The 17069-nt window shown below is 42.9% G+C and overlaps 1 protein-coding gene across 1 annotated transcript in view; it reads left to right on the top strand.

The window, feature by feature from the left end:
• pex7 (peroxisomal biogenesis factor 7) overlaps positions 1-16823 on the top strand; it is a 79983-nt gene extending 63160 nt beyond the window's left edge. Inside the window, exons 9-10 of the mRNA XM_080192700.1 lie at positions 8496-8595; positions 14927-16823. Coding sequence (XP_080048826.1) covers positions 8496-8595; positions 14927-14995 — 169 coding nt within the window. The 3' untranslated portion in view covers positions 14996-16823. The remainder of the gene's footprint in view (positions 1-8495; positions 8596-14926) is intronic.
• The last annotated feature ends 246 nt before the right edge of the window (positions 16824-17069 follow it).

Genomic DNA, 17069 nt, shown 5'->3' with positions numbered 1-17069 from the left:
TCCTTAGCTATTCTAAACCTGATGAAATCTTGATGAGTATTCCCCAAATGCTTCCTCATGGGTCACACAGTGGCACATGGGCGGCACAGTGGTTAGCACTGCTGCCTCACAGCGCTAGGGTCCCAGGTTCAATTCTGGCTTTGTGTCTCTGTCTGTGTGGAGTTTGCATGTTCTCCCTGCGTCTGCGTGGATTTCCTCCAGGTGCTGCGGTTTCCTCCCACAGTCCAAAGATGTGCAGGTTAGGTGGATTGGCCATGCTAAATTGACTAGCGTCGGGGGGATTAGCAGGATAAATTTGTGGAGTTGTGGGAGCAGGGCCTGGGTGGGATTGTGGTCAGTACCGACTCGATGGGTTAAATGGCCTCCTTCTGTACTGTAGGAATTCTGTGATGATAACATTCTGTGGTTCAGAAGCACTTTCCTAAGGGACATGAAGAATTTTACTTGAATATAAATCTGTTCATTCATTTATTTTTTTCCTATTCTGGAAGTGTCACCAAGACGGGAGGTCTTGTGGCGTAGTAGTTAGTGTCCCTACCTCGTGGCCAGAGGCTCTGGGTTCAAGTCCCACTTTAAGTTTTTTTGACCACAGAGGAGACATTAACAGCATGGCCAGACATGTTGAATATCAGTCTATAAGTCTTCCAATACACCTGATGGCAGGCGGTAAGAGTGGAAGAGTTTTACGGTCAGACACACTACAGAAGCCAATGGCAAACCGCTGCAGTACTTTACCAAACATAACCATGAAGCCATCCAATGGAAATCCATGGTTGCCCATGGCCTCTTGGGACATGGTACCTGTAAAAGAAGGGCAATTACCAAGACCATTTATTTTCACCTCCACATCAGTCATTTCCCATCATTCCCTTGCCTCCATTTCTCCAGCAGTGAAATTTTGAATTTGTTAAATCTGGACTTGATCTTTCAAATACACTACTTGTTGACCCCTTGTCTTCCACCCTCCTCAAGCTGGAAGAAATGCTAGTTGATATCAGTTTGTAAGTTAAAAGAAATTATGCTGACGCTGCATAGATCAAAGTTGGGGACAGTTCTATACTTTGGTGGAAATTTTTGGTTATTCTTCCTCAAATTAATCATGTCTGTAATGGAAAGAATTTGAAGGTTGACCAAGATCATTGCGATCTTACAAATCTAATTTATTGACGAGTATTCCAAGTGACCAAGCTAGCTCTCATTGGAGGGAAGACTGAGAGGAAGTTTCAAAGTAGTAAATTATAACAAGCTATGTATCTTGGACAATGAGCAGAGGGCTGTAGGACACAAGTAAGAGATTTCTACAGCTTGCTCAAGGTTACGGATTAGAGTAAGGTATTTGATTCTGGATTAAAAGATACATGTACAAAGGAGGTGGATTAATATATGCAGAGAAGAGAGTTTAGGGTTTTGGACTTATTTAACAACACTGTCTGATTAGGGCAGCACGTTGGTACAGTGGTTATTTAGCACTGCTGCCTCACAGCGTCAGGGACTCAGGTTCAATTCTGCCTTTGGGTCACTGTATGGAGTGTGTACTTTCGCCTCATGTCTGCGTGGGTTTCCTCCGTGTGCTCCAGTTTCCTCCCACACTCCAAAGATTTGTGGGTTAGGTTGATGGGCCATAGTAAGTTGACTCTTGTGTTGGGAGATTAGCAGAGTAAATGTGTGGGGTTACGGGAATAGGGCCTGGGTGGGATTGTGGTCAGTACAGACTTGATGGGCCAGATAGCTTCCTTCTGTACTGTAGGGATTCTATGATTAGGATGAGATCAGTATTTTCCAGAGAGAAGTTGGGGAATCAAGAGAAATAAACTTAAGGAGGTATTTGGCTCACATCTACTGAAATGGTTATGACTCACATTTAATGTATTGTTGCTGTTTGTAGCTATGAGAAGGCATAACGTTCTATGGGCTGGGAGTCTCGTGCCTCTCTCAGAGTAATTGGGTCCAATTACTCGTTTCATTTCTTTCTCTACGAATGGTAATGTTTGTTTGTACAGTGTGCAAGAAACAATACTTTTCACTGTAAACACATATGACAATAATAAATCAAATCAAATCCGACAAGGGAATTCTCCTCTGTCTGCTTCTCAGAACATAGATAAGGTGAACAGTTGGAAGCTTTTTCCCAGGTCAGAAATGACAAATACAAGGGGTCACAAGTTCAAGGTAAGGGGAGCAAAGCTCAATACAGATATGCGGTGGACGTTCTTTTACACAGAGGGTGGTGGGGGCCTGGAATGCACTACCAGGCAAGGTGGTTGAGGCAGACATTGCTAGGATCATTTAAGACTTAGCCACATGAACGGACTGGGAATAGAGGGATACAAACGGATGGTCCAGTTAGGAACACATGATCAGTGCAGGCTTGGAGGGCCGAAGGACCTGTTCCTGTGCTGCATTGTTCTTTGTTCTGGGGCTAGAAGAATGAGGGGAGATCTCATTGAGACGTATAAGATGATGAATGGGATGTGTAGGATAGAGGTGGAGAGGCTCTTCCCGCTCAGAAAGGACAGTAGGACTAGAAGGCACAGCCTCAAGATAAGGGGGGGGGGGGGGCGGTTTAGAACGGAGTTGAGGAGGAACTTCTTCACTCAAAGGGTGGTGAATCTCTGGAATTCTCTGCCCGTTGAAGTGGTGGAGGCTGCCTCGCTCAATATTTTTAAGACGCGGGTTGATGGGTTTTTGACAAGCGAGGGGATTAAGGGTTATGGGGAGAGGGCGGGAATGTGGAACTGAGCCACGACAGATCAGTCATGATCTTATTGAATGGTGGGGCAGGCTCGAGGGGCTAGATGGCCTACTCCTGCTCCTATTTCTTATGTTCTTATGCTACTGAGTCAAGCTAAAGAATAGGACTTGGGCATTAGCACAATGTTGCTGATCACTTAAGTGGCAACAGCACTATAAAGAGAACCTAGATCCAATACTGTAAAACATGCAATGATCTCATCAGGACTGGCTAGGTACCAGATTCTGTGGAACTTACCATAAAAATCATAGAAATAGAAATCCTACAGTGTAGAAAGAAGCCATTTGGCCCATCGAGTCTGCACTGACCACAATCCCACCCATTCCCTACCCCCATATCCCTACATATTTACCCACTAATCCCTCTGACCTACACATCTCAGAACACTAAGGGGCAATTTTAGCATGGTCAATCAACCTAACCCGCACGTCTTTGGATTGTGGGAGGAAACCGGAGCACCCAGAGGAAACCCACGCAGACATGAGGAGAATGTGCAAACTCCACACAGTCACCCAAGCTTGGAATTGAACCCAGGTCCCTGAAGCTGTGAAGCAACAGTGCCACTGTGCTACCGTGCCATGCCAGACTTCATGTTGGTGCTACTCAGCAACTTTTGGTCGATGATTAACATTATTATATTGTACTCAGCACATCATCTTTTCATGTGAAATTCATATTTAGCAACTCTATACATGACAAACGGCAAGGTTAAATGCATCCCTTAGGCATTGATCGAAACCCCATATATTTGCTAGCCCTGATTTGTGAATGGTTGATGTCATTACAATTCTTGGACCTTTATATTTCCAGAACAACACTTTTATTGACTGTTTCAACTTATCACCGTGATGAAAGACTTTCCATAGCTGAACTCCATTTTATAGAAGATAAAAAGGTGGATGAGTGATGTATAGATATTACAAATTTGATATTCTGTTAAGCTTTACAACAAAAAATGCAGTTTTTCTGATCTTGTTTTAAAAAAAAGAGGTTGTGGACTACTTCCCTCAGTGGAAATCCCTGTAAGTTACAGAACTGCCAGAGGAAAGATCTCTCCAAATTACCAATACTATCATTGAGTCCAATACATTGGACCCTATTGCTCTGAGAGGGGCACAGGATTCCCTCCCCATAGAACATTATGCCTTCTTGTAGGTACAAACAGTAACAGTACATCAAATGTGAGAGTCATAACCATTTCAGCAGATGTGAGCCAACAACTTCCTTAAATTTATTTCTCTTGATTCCCTAACCTCCTTCTGGAAAATGCTGATCTCCTCCTAATTGTAGAATCCCTACAGTACAGAAAGAGGCCATTTGGCCCATCAAGTCTGTACTGACCATAATTCCACCCAGGCCCTATTCCCGTAACCTCCCACATTTACTCTGCTAACCTTCCCTGACACTAGGGCCAATTTAGCATGGCCAATCAACCTAACTGTCAAATCTTTGGACTGTGGGAGGAAACTGGAACACCCAGAGGAAACCCACTCAGACACAAGGAGAAAGTGCAAACTCCACACAGTGACCCGAAGCCAGAATTGAATCTGGGTCACTGATGTTGTGAAGCAGCAGTGCTAACCACTGTACCAACGTGCCGCCCTAATCTAACGACATTGTGCTAATCCCCAAGCCCTATTCTTTAGCTTGACCCAGAAGTCACAGAAGAGGACAGAGGGGAATTCCCTCATCTGCTTTTGCTGCTGTAAGATTTTCATAGCCTCCTTCTGAAACTAAGGTGCCCTGTTGTTGTTAATCAGGATATCAAGTGTGATAGACACTTTCCATTTGTGTCATACCTCGGGCGTGATTTAATGGGCCCAATGGATGTCTTGCCCACTGGTTGAAGAAATTGTGGAAAATCGCCCTCAGTTCCGTGGGGGAGGTCCAGTGGAATTAAATGCCCATCAGGTATTAACTGGGATTGAAGGCATAGGGGGTGGAAAACCCATTGAGAGATGCTGGCCATTTGGAGGCTGGTAGCTCCTCATTTCTGTCAGCATGACCAAGAACAGTGGGAGCTGGCCCAGGGTGAACCAGGCACCTGAGGCAAAAAGTAAGCGAGGGCAGGATGGGGATCATGGCAGGAACCAGCCTTTAGCCCCTCCAATCCCAATGATGGGTCTCTCAATCAGGCATTGAGTGCCTGACAAAGAGGGACCTCACCACCACTGCCAGAGACTGCTGGCAGACCTAGCAGTTTGTTGGACAGCCATCAGGGAGCGTGGGAGAGCCTGCAGCTCCTATTTAATTTCTAAGTTACCACTGAATTGTTGTGGGCTGATAGATAATTGGTGTCAAAGCTTGTTAATAAGCCTCATTGGCATTCTGCCAGCAGGTAGGTTTCCTGTACTGGGCCGTTCCTGCGCCCAAGTTTCCCTGCCGACCTCACCATTATGGCCTGTCCTGCAGGTTCATTTCAATTCCGCTCCTCATGGGCAACAAAAATTCTCCTGCACCTTGTTAACAGATACTAAGTGCATTTGTTTAATTAAATAAAGAATGACAATGTGATTAATAGAGTCAGTTTAGAAAGTAAAACAAACACACTACATGTTTCTAATTGTTAACGTGATCCATAAAATTATTTGATAAAATGTATTAATGCTAACAGGCAAAAGCTTCTTTTAGATAAATTGATGATTGTAATCAAAGGTACACATGAGTTAACTTCTTGATCATTGAACATTTAAATTCCATTGGTGATGGATGCTCAGATACCTGCAGGCTGGACAGTCTTCATTTGGAGAGCCATACGTTGTATAGCAAACTTTTTTTTTGTTGGACCTAATCCGTATGAGATGGTCCATTAAATGCTCGGGTACTTAACTGAATTGAAAGAAAATGCGTATCCAGCTGGCTCAGAAAATTAATGAATCAAAGGGAGAAAGGAAGTAAATTAGTCAAATGCACCAGGAAAAAAAATGTCATGAGTCTTTGTCAAGATTTTGTCCGCAGAAGCGTACAGTACTAACTAGACATAAACTGAACTATGATGTGACAAATCCACATCCTGCCTAGTTGGCACTGCAAGGTGGACCTCACTAACATCTGGGGACTCGTATCAAATTGGGAGAGATGTCCCGTGGACTAGTCAAGCAACTGCTTGATATAGTAATTTTCCTAAAATTTGATCTTACCACCAATGTCTCAGGCTCCCCCATCATTATTCCTGGGTATTCCCTGTCCCAGTTGCAATACAGACATATCAGAGGTGACAGCGGCACAATGATATGTGGCAGGGCAGGATTTGCCTGTGAATCCTGAGCACTGACCCTGGCCCCCATGAAGTATTAGGGCATGAAGTCAAAGATGGGGAAGGAAACTTCCTATTGATTCTACCAGCCTCCCTCAGCTGATGAATTCATACCAGGCTGATTCCGGGGATGGTGGGGACTGATGTATGAGGAGAGATTAACTAGGTTAGGATTGTTTTCGCTGGAGTTCACACAAATGAGCGAGGATCTCCATGAGACTTATAAAATTCTAACAGGACAGATGCAGGAAGGATGTATCTGTTGGTGGGGGTGTCCAGATCCAGGAGTCACAGTCTGTGGAAGGTGAGGGGACATTTCTTCACCCAAGAGTGGTGATCCTGTGGAATTCATTACCACAGGAAGTTGTTGATGACAAAATGTTGAATGTATTCAAGAGGTGGCTAAATACAGCACTTGGGGCAAAAGGGATCAAAGATTATGGAGGGAAAGCAGGATTAGGGTATTGAGTTGAACGATCAGCCATGATCGTAATGAATGGCGGAGTAAACTCGAAGGGCAGAATGGCCTCCTCCTGCTCCTATCTTCTATGTTTAATAATATCCTTTCTATAATAGGGTGACCAGAACTGTACATTGTACCAGAACTGTACACAGTAAGGTTCTCCCTTGTTGGAAATATGTGCTAGCAATGACCATAGAGTCATAGAGGTTTACAGTATGGAAACAGGCCCTTTGGCCAAACTTGTCCATGCTGCCTTTTTTTAAAAAATCCCTAAGCTAATCCCAATTGCCAGCATGTGGCCCATATCCCTCTATACCCATCGTACCCATGTAACTACCTAAATCCTTTTGTATTTTAAAAGATGTGCTATTAGGCTGATCGGAAGTAATAAATTGTCCCTAAATTAGTTTCCCTCAATGTGGATTGCCATAAAACAATAGATAAGAGTCATGGGTGGAGAGGGGGACTGGTATTGTTAAAATGGCGGCACAGGCTCGTTGGGCCGAAGGGGCAGTTTTTGTTCTTTGTTAACTCAGTGTCTGACTGCCTAAAACCTGTCCACCGTCTACAAGTCAGATGACAGGAGTGTAATGGGATACTCTCCATTTGACCAGATGAGTACAACTCCAACAACACTCAAAAAGCCTAACACCATCCAGGCTTGATTGACATGCAATCCATGACCTTAAAAATTCACCCTCTCCATCATGGTATACAGTATGGACCATCTACAGGTTGCACTGCAACAATAATGGGTGGCATGGTGGCACAGTGGTTCGCATTGCTGCCTCACAGCGCCAGGGACTTGGGTTCGATTCCTGGCTTGGGTCACTGTCTGGGTGGAGCTTGTGCATTCTTCATGTGTCTGCGTGGGTTTCCTCTGACTGCTTTGGTTTCCTCCCATACTCTAAAGATGTGCGGGTTAGGTTGATTGGTCATGCTGAATTGCCCCTTAGTGTCAGGGAGACAACCTAGGGTAAATGTATGGGTTTATGGGGATAGGGCCTGCGTGGGATTGTGGTTAGCACAAACCCGATGGGTCCAATGGTCTCTTTCTGCACTGTAGGGATTCTATGATTCTATGAATTCGCCAAGTATTTTTGGCACCTTCCAAACTCACTAATTTATGACTTAGAAGAACAAACGCAGCAGTCACCTAGGAATGCAAACACCTACAAATTCCCTTCCAAACCACAGAGTATCCTGATTAAGACTATATCACTGTACCTTTACTGTTGTGGAGTCAAAATCCTGGAACTCCCTGCTTGATAGCACCTACACCAAATGGACCGCATCTATTCAAGAAGACAGCTCACCACCATCTTTTTAAGGGCAGTTATGGACAGGCAAAAGATGGTAGCCATGCCACCAGTGTCCACATCTCGAGAATGATTAATAATAGTGAAGTTTCTGTAGTACTTAAATTAACACATCACCTGAGATGAGAGTTAAATATAACTACTGCTTTAGCTGATGAAACAAATTTTTTCATGTTTGCTGCTGAAGTGTTTTAAGATGTCTGTTTTTCTTAGTCTCAAACGTCCTTTAACCTGTGAAATTCAAAGGAGTTGACCACCAGTGTAAGATATCTCCTGTCTCTGATGCCAACCAAAAATTACAGCAAATCTTCATAGAATGATATAATCATACAGTACAGAAGAGGCCCTTCAGCCCACTGAGTCTGCACCAACACACGTAAAACACCTGACCTCCCACCTTTCTCTTATTTCACAACATAAAAAGGCAACTATTGGCAATTTGCGGTACATGAAATATCTTGTTATTACATGCTTGTTGCTTGAGGAAGTGAAATATGGTGAAATATTGTATTATTATTTTAGTCTTCGTAAGTTTGAAATGCCTGGGTCTTTTATTTGGACATCTGCATCAATTGGAGCTTTAGTATCTGAATAAGTTACATATCACATGGGTCAGTTTGTTCGTTGGGGTACTGCGTCATAACTTAAAAATGATTTTAAGTCCATTCAATTACTCTAATTGTATTTGTTTTCTTCCGTTTGTAGGTTTTGGGATGTTTCCAAGCCCGACTCGGCACTTGAAACAGTGGAGCACCACACAGAATTTGTATGCGGCCTTGACTTCAGCTTGCATATCCCTGGTCAGGTACGTGACTAGCTACTTCAATGATTGATCAAAATGAATTAATACAAAACCTATAAACAAATTCCAGATCCCTGGTTCGGAAGAAATAGCAGACTAGAAATGCTGCAGGGAAATTGCATCATGAAACTATAGAAAACAACACATATTTTCAGCTTGTACGCCTTTTATTATTCCACAGCTCAATGTAATGTTACGCAGATCTTGGTTAGTTAGTGCCATCAGCATAAAACCAATAGAGGGGATAAAAGGAGTTGTATGTTTGGCTGCAGAGATTGCGCTTGTGTATTCAATTCACTGAAACATCACCTGAGCTTTTTGCCAAGGCAAGCTATTTTTTATGAAATATTATTCGCAGCATCATCAGCTTAAAGATAAGTGTAGTGCTTGATGTGGCACTGTGCCATGCAAACCAGAACAGTTAAAGGTTTGATTCAGAGTGCTGGCCGAGATAGCTAACCTCAGTTGGTGCAGCACTGGGGCAGTGGAGGAATGAGCCCTGCTCTCCACTCTGGACATTTTCCATCAGCACCTACCAGAAAATAAACAGCACAAATCTATTAGGTCTAATTGTGCTGCATTCCTCAGTCAAATAACCTACCAACATTTGCTAATATGTGAAGAATTACTATTTGGGCAAGATGGATAAGAGCTGCCACCACAGCAAGAGCCTTGAGAGGAGGAAGGAAGCAACCTGAAACAGAAAACCTTTCTCAATGTATGCACCAGTAGTATTTTTCTCACTGACGATCATTCGAACTTTTAAAATGTGAATGCGTGAAGTAAACAATCTGTTCATTTTAGAGCAGGTGCTCAAGCCGATAGAACAATAATCAGCCATGTTTCACTTCCACTCTATCAACATCAACACAATGATATCAGTAGGTGTTGGGGCAGTGTATGTACTTGATGATGAAAGATGAATGTGGACAAAATGGTAACGCTACCCCTACAAAGAAAATACAGCTATACTGTGGATTCTATTTTATCTGTCAACTTGGCACAAGTAGTGATTATATCAGATTTTTGTGCCCAGTCAAAGGAATAGCGTTTTTATTCGCAGAATGTGGGAATAAAGCTTCCATATCTACTCCAGTTCTCATCTCCTTTCCCCAGGAAGAAACAAAAGATAATGAATTATCGCCATAACCTGCAGTTGATTTATCAGATTGTCCCAGGAGTTTGCTGTTAAAGGTCTCTTGGGGCTGAGGCTAAAGTATGGTGATGAATTGGAGACAGCAGCCATAGAGCAGAATTAAATCAGTTAATGGATCAGATCTGTAGTGCCTTAATGAATTAATGGAGAGCTTACTGTTGGCCACATTATCCAGAGACTCATCAAAATGAATAAACATGATTAAGAAAAGCGTGGGTGGTTAGATTTCATCACCCACGTTTTGTACAGGATGCAACGTAGGCAAAGGGAGTGTGAGCTGCAGTAATACACTCAGGCAATTAATTGAAAATGCAGGCAATAAAAGGATCCAATCCTTTTTTAAAAAAGTCCCCATTTGGTTATTTCTGATCATGGTTTTAATCATTTTGTTACTGGAAGGGGAGATGTGTGTACAAGTGAGTTAGCTCACTAAAATCTACTCCAGCAGAAAACAAATTGGTTGAATGAGCCTAAACCAGACAATTAAAATGTTTCAACTGGTGCATTCATCTGAGCTAACATTTAGAAGGGAAGTCAGTTACTCAGTTTGTTAATATTTGAATGAGAGATTAGATTGCATTGAGTAAACATTCGAATTTTGCATGTACAGTGGTAGCACTGCTTCCTCACAGCACCAGGGACCCAGTTTAATTCTGGTCTTGGGTCACTGTCTGTACGGAGTTTGCACGTTCTCTCCTTGTCTGCGTGGATTTCCTCTGGGTTTTCTAGTTTCCTCCTACAGTCTAAAGATGTGCAGGTTAGCTGGATAAGCCATGCTACATTGTCCCTTCGTGTCCTTGGATTAGCCATGGTGATAGGGCTGGCATGGGTGGGCCTGGATAAGATGCTCATTTGGAGAGTTGGTGCTGATTCGCTGGGCTGAAAGGCCTCCTCCTGCACTGTAGAGATTCTATGGTTCAAGAAACGCAAGTATTGGCTACACATCTGGGGACAGCATGGTGGCGCAGTGGTTAGCACTGCTGCCCCTTAGTGCAATTTTTTAGCGTGATGTATCAACCTAATCCGCACATCTTTGGACTGTGAGAGGAAACCAGAGCATCCGGCAGAAACCCACCCAGACACGAGGAGAATGTGCAAACTCCACACAGACAGTGACCCAAGCCAGGAATCGAACCCAGGACCCTGGAGCTGTGAAGCAGCAGTGCTAACCTTGTGCCCTCTCTTAAGATGTGTAAGTTAGAGGGATTAGTGGGTAAATATGTAGCGATGGGCAAAAGGCGGGGAATTACAGGCCGGTTAGTTTAACGTCTGTGGTAGGTAAAATGTTAGAATCCGTCATTAAGGAGGAAATTGCGAGGCATCTTGAAGGGAATTGCTTGATAGAGCAGACGCAACACGGTTTCATTAAAGGGAAGTCGTGTCTGACAAATTTACTGGAGTTCTATGAGGATGTGTCTAGGGCGGTGGATAGAGGAGAGCCGGTGGATGTGGTCTTTCTGGATTTTCAGAAGGCGTTTGATAAGGTACCTCACAAGAGGTTACTGCAGAAGGTCAGAGGACATGGAGTTGGGGGTAGGGTGTTAGCGTGGATAGAGGATTGGTTGTCAAATAGGAGGCAGAGAGTGGGGGTCAATGGGTGCTATTCGGATTGGCGGTTGGTGACTAGTGGAGTGCCCCAGGGGTCGGTGCTGGGGCCTCAGCTATTTACCATTTATATAGATGATCTGGAGGAGGGAACCGAGTGTAGGGTGTCGAAATTTGCTGATGACACCAAGATTGGGGGAAAGGCAAATTGTGCGGAGGGTGTGGAGAGTCTGCAGAAGGATCTAGATAGGCTGGGCGAATGGGCCAGGAAATGGCAAATGGAATTTAATGTTGGCAAGTGTGAGGTGGTCCACTTTGGTAGGAAGAATGGTAGGAAGGACTATTACTTACGTGGCGAAAAACTGCAGCAGGCGACGGTGCAGAGGGACCTCGGGGTCCTTGTGCATGAGTCGCAAAAACCCAGCCTGCAGGTGCAGCAGGTGGTCAGGAAGGCGAATGGGATGCTGGCCTTCATAGCGAGGGGGATTGAATATAAAAGTAGGGAGGTCTTGCTGCAGCTGTATAGGGCATTGGTGAGGCCGCAGCTGGAGTACTGTGTGCAGTTTTGGGCGCCGCACCTGCGCAAGGATATTTTGGCCTTGGAGGGAGTGCAGAGGAGGTTTACTAGGCTGATACCGGAGTTGAGGGGGTTGAGCTATGAGGAGAGGCTGAATAAACTAGGCTTGTACTCGTTAGAGTTTAGAAGAATGAGGGGAGATCTCATTGAGACGTATAAGATGATGAATGGGATGGATAGGATAGAGGTGGAAAGACTCTTCCCGCTCAAAAAAGACAGTAGGACTAGGGGGCACAGCCTCAAGATAAAGGGGGGGCAGTTCAGAACGGAGTTGAGGAGGAACTTCTTCACTCAAAGGGTGGTGAATCTCTGGAATTCTCTGCCCGTTGAAGTGGTGGAGGCTGCCTCGCTAAATATTTTTAAGAAGCGGGTTGATGGGTTTTTGATAAGAGAGGGGATTAAGGGTTATGGGGAGAGGGCGGGAAAGTGGAACTGAGCCACGACAGATCAGCCATGATCTTATTGAATGGCGGGGCAGGCTCGAAGGGCCAGATGGCCTACTCCTGCTCCTATTTCTTATGTTCTTATGTTCTTATGATATGGAAGTAGAGCCTGGATGGGATTGTGGTTGGTGCAGACTCTATGGGCTGAATGGCCTTTTTCTGTACTGTAGAAATTCTATAAGAAAAAATCACCATGATTGTGTGCTTCAGTTAAGCTGCTGTAAATTAGTTTTCTGCAGGGATACAATAGGTGAATGTGATTGAGTAACCTGGAGGCAGACTGGAGAAGCTCATCCTTGCAAAATTGCTGATTTTGAGTATTTACATTTCTGCCTTGGAAAATAATGTGAACTGATGGTAGGATTGGCAGGCTGATGATCACTCCTTCCAAGCTCGCATTTTTATACCAGCTGGTAAGATGGTTAATCAGATTATACAAAGGGATGGTTTTCTTGATTCCCACAACCCAAGCATACACAATGGTGAGCGTGCCCCAAGATGTCAAACCCAGAATTCAGAGCCAGTGCTCTGCTCACTGTCTGGAGTGGGGATTTGAACCTTGCACCACTAATTTGGAGGTGGGATTGCTACCACTAAACCAAAAGCTTGCTCCCACATCCTTAGGAAGGTAGATTTTAACCAAAGACAAAGTCGACCAAGCTATTTTAAACATGATTTCCCTTAGTAGGCCTCAAGAGTTTTGAACTTTGAAGGACAGAATTTCACCATGGTGAATGCTGAGAGTGCCTCAGTTTAGTCTCCTTTTAATCATTTTTGTTCTGCTGAAAATAATCCCTATTTCTCATAACTGAAATTTCTCATCCATAATATCAGCTAAGTGAATCTCTTTTTTTGCCACCATCTCCATGGTCTTGACATCCTGCCCAAAGGTTGGAAACTCAATTCTAGCTTAATGCCTAATCTGTAATTTAGAATCATGGAATTATACAGTGCAGAATAGGCTGTTCGGCCCATTAAGTCTGCACTGACACATGAGAAATACCTGACCTCTCACCTAATCCTATTTGCCAACACATTGCCCATAACCTTGAATGTTGGGTTGCGCCAAGTATTCATCCAGGTATTTTTTTAAAGGATGTGAAGCAACTTGCCTCTAACACTCTCCCAGATGCATTCCAGATTGTCACCACCCTCTGCGTAAAAAAGTTTTACCCCACATCCCCCTAAATCTCCTGCCCCTCACCTCATAACTATGTCCCCTCGTGACTGACATTTAAACTAAGGGGAATAGTTGCTTCTTATCTACTCAGTCAATGTGTCTCATAATCCTATACAACTTGATCAGGTCACCCCTCAGTCTTCTCTGCTCCAATGAAAATAAATAAACCTGTTGGACTTTAGCCTGATGTTGTGAAACTACTTACTGAGTTTACCCCAGTCCAACGCCGGCAGCTCCACATCAATGAAACCAACCCAAGTCTATCCAACCTCTCTATATAACTTAAATGTTCCATCCCAGGCAGCATCTTGATGAATCTCCTCTGCACCCCATCCATACACAATGATGAGCAGTGCAATCATCCTTCTGAAAATGTGGTGATCTGAACTGCACACAGTACTCTATCTGTGGCCTCACCAAAGTTCTATACAAGTCCAGCATGGCTTCTGTCCATTTGTAATCTATGCCTCGATTGATAAAGGCAAATGTCCCATATGCTTTTTTTATCACCCTACTAACATGCCCTTCTGCCTTCACAGATTTATGGAAAAACACGCCAATGTCCCTTAGTTCCACAGAACTTCCGAATGACCTTGTGGGCCGAAGGGCCTGTTTGTGCTGTAGTGTTCTATGTCAAGTTGTTCATTGCATAGGTTTAGCATTATTCTGCACGAAATTGCAGTTTATTTTCCAACCACGCTTGCCCCAATGGCGGAAAATCCCGCTTGAGGTCAACGGACCTTTGTGTGGCCCATGTCCCATCTGTTGTGACTCCCGTGGTGGACAGGATGGGAAAACTCTGCCCCATGTGTATTTTATTTACAGCTTTATCAATTGATCCTCCCACTTTTAAAGATTGGTGATCTAAACTCCTAAGTTTCTGTGCTTCTCCACCTAAGTGCCACCACTTAGTGCAGGCATCACTTATTCCTCCTCCCAAAATATGCCACCTCACATTTCTCTACATTAAATTCAATTTAAGATCTGTCTACCCAATCTACACTGACCCTGAGAGACACCACTATTCACATCCCTCCAGTTCTACCTTTTATTTTAAAGGCAGCCTGACGCATCAGATTTTTTCAATTCAATATATATGAACCTATAAATTTTAATGCAATGTGGAACCAGTATTGGGATGCTTAAGTGTTGCTTTTCTATTGATAGGCTAATCCAGTAGAGTGCATTGTACATGGCATCATGAAGGACTGAAGTTAAAATGTGCTGTCTAAATGAAAAAAAATCAATTCTGTTCATTTTTTTTCTTCAGCATCCCAGAAAACAATGTAATTTTAATTATTAATTCTCCCAGTTGGATATTGTGCCATCCTAATATCTTCCTGGCCTGAACTGACATTTTATTAACTGAGTTAATAGATGTGTGCTGTTTGGAAAGCTGCTAACCCAGGGTTTCTCTCATACTTTCATTACAGGTTGCAGACTGTGCCTGGGATGAGACAGTGAAGATCTACACTCCAGCTTGCCTTACAGTTAGTCATTAAACTTGATATTACTCAAAGATTTAGTACATTATGTCTTGAAAAAGTACACAAGATTACCATTTGATTCATTTGTGTGTATGTGCAACGTTTTGGAACTCATACAAAGTGAACTGTTTTATTTGGTGAATTTGTAAAGCTCTTCACCAACATACAGTCAGCTGAATATACAGATTGAAGGGGAAGAATAATTGACAGCTTTTGTATTTTATTACCTTGTTTAAAAATTTGAGAAATGGGAACAGTTGCAAACTAATTTATTTATTCACGTTTGAGACTGCTTAAGAAAGTGGTGGATGAAATTCAATATAGGTAGTTATATATTTATTTTTAAATATTTCTTCTGATGAATTAAGTATGACAAAACACCTAACTATTGAGAAGGTGGCAAACTATGAGCCAGTTTGACTGCAAGCAGTTGTTCCATTCATATGGTTCACCCTCAATATTTGCTTCAGGGAAGAGGATCTGCTCAAGCCATGTATGAGTATTTTATCCTTGTTCCTTGGGTACTGGATGCTGCAGTGTGCTAGACATTAGCTTTGCAGTCCTGCGACTTGGTTCAGATTGCTTTGGTGAAAGTTTCCTTTTTGCTGGTTCTAAGGATCTGAAATTAGTTTTAGCAGACGCGATCAACTTCCTGGTAGGCAAGGAACTGCAAGATAAAAACATTGACACAAATTGTTACTACCATGGCAATTGTACCTGGGTGTCAGAATTTTTAAAAAACCATTCTGGTAGAATGGAGCTTGTCCTTGTGTTTGGAACTGAACTTCATTGTGAAACCGATTCATCTGTTCTTTGATAGTACCTAAAACCATGTACAATAGCCATCCTTGAGGTACAATTGATGACAAAATTAGGCTGCTCTCTTATCATAGGGCAGCTAGATGAAAAACATTATCTTAAAGTCTTAAGCAGGCCTGTAGAAGCATCCACAGGCAAGGATCACTGGCAAAAAAAACATTCTGACCCATCCCACTCAAATTGTCTAGTGGGTGGGGGAGGAGGAGTGTTGTGAGAGAAAAATACATCCCAGAGCAACCCATCAATAAATACTACTCTCACCTACGTCATCCAAATCAATGTGGCAAGCCAGATATCAAGCCTCATTTATGTTATGACCAGGTAAAAAGGAATGAACTGGCTCTCCTGTATTCAGCCTTCTTGGTTGGTCACAACTAAGATTTAAGTTTCCTTTTCACGAGAAATGCCTTTTCCAAATCCAAGTACATTTAACTATTTAAGCAGTGAGCAATAAGGAGCCACTCAAACAAAGGTTTCCTGAGTTAAAGAAGAGCAACTTTATTAATGAGTAAACCCAGGGGAAAAAGAAATTATAAACGCAACATCACACACATTGGTATCAGAAATAAGAGAAGTTAGAGTCTAGTGAAAAAATGTCAAAAGACTGTTTGGTTAAGTGTCATTTCATTGTTCCTGAGGCATGGATTGTTACATGTTGCAGGTGATTTAGGTTAACTGGTTTCTGGATCACTGTCAGATGTACAATATGTTGCAATCTGTACAAGATCTTGGTTCGCAGAAGTCTTCTGGTAATGTTGACCTCTCAAACTGGACTAAACACATTTTTTCAAAAGAGGGAGGGCAAGAGCTGAGTTTCTTGACACTGTGTCACTTGAAATCTCTCTCCAGTGGCTGCACTTCACCTTGAATAACTTTGCCCATTTTGTCTATTTCCGACCAAGTTTGGGTGAGTCTGTTTCTCACAATGTTTCAATATCCAGCACTTTGAATTTTTAATCTCTCCATTTAACTGTGACGAGTTTTGATGAATCTATGAATTAAAGGATATTTCCTTCTCTTCACACTCCCCTAAGGGTGTCCTGTATACTTTTTTACCTTCAGTTTGGATAGTAGCCTTGTATATCTAAGTTTGCTATGTCTCAGTTCAAGTTGCAGAGTTTGAATTTATAAGTCCACGTCGGAATCTTCCAGAAGTTGGTCACTGGAAATACTTGATGTCAGGTGACTTGTGTCTTTTGTCTTTGAAAGAACCTTTAAGTAGTTCAACATGTGTTTGTTCAGCTGGTTAAATTACAGATTGGCATCACTC

Source organism: Carcharhinus amblyrhynchos, chromosome 7, assembly GCF_965287045.1.
Source record: "Carcharhinus amblyrhynchos chromosome 7, sCarAmb.v2.hapA, whole genome shotgun sequence".
Classification (NCBI taxonomy): Eukaryota; Metazoa; Chordata; class Chondrichthyes; order Carcharhiniformes; family Carcharhinidae; genus Carcharhinus; species Carcharhinus amblyrhynchos.
The sequence above is the reverse complement of the archived record's forward strand: the minus strand, read 5'-3'. Positions and strand labels throughout refer to the sequence as shown.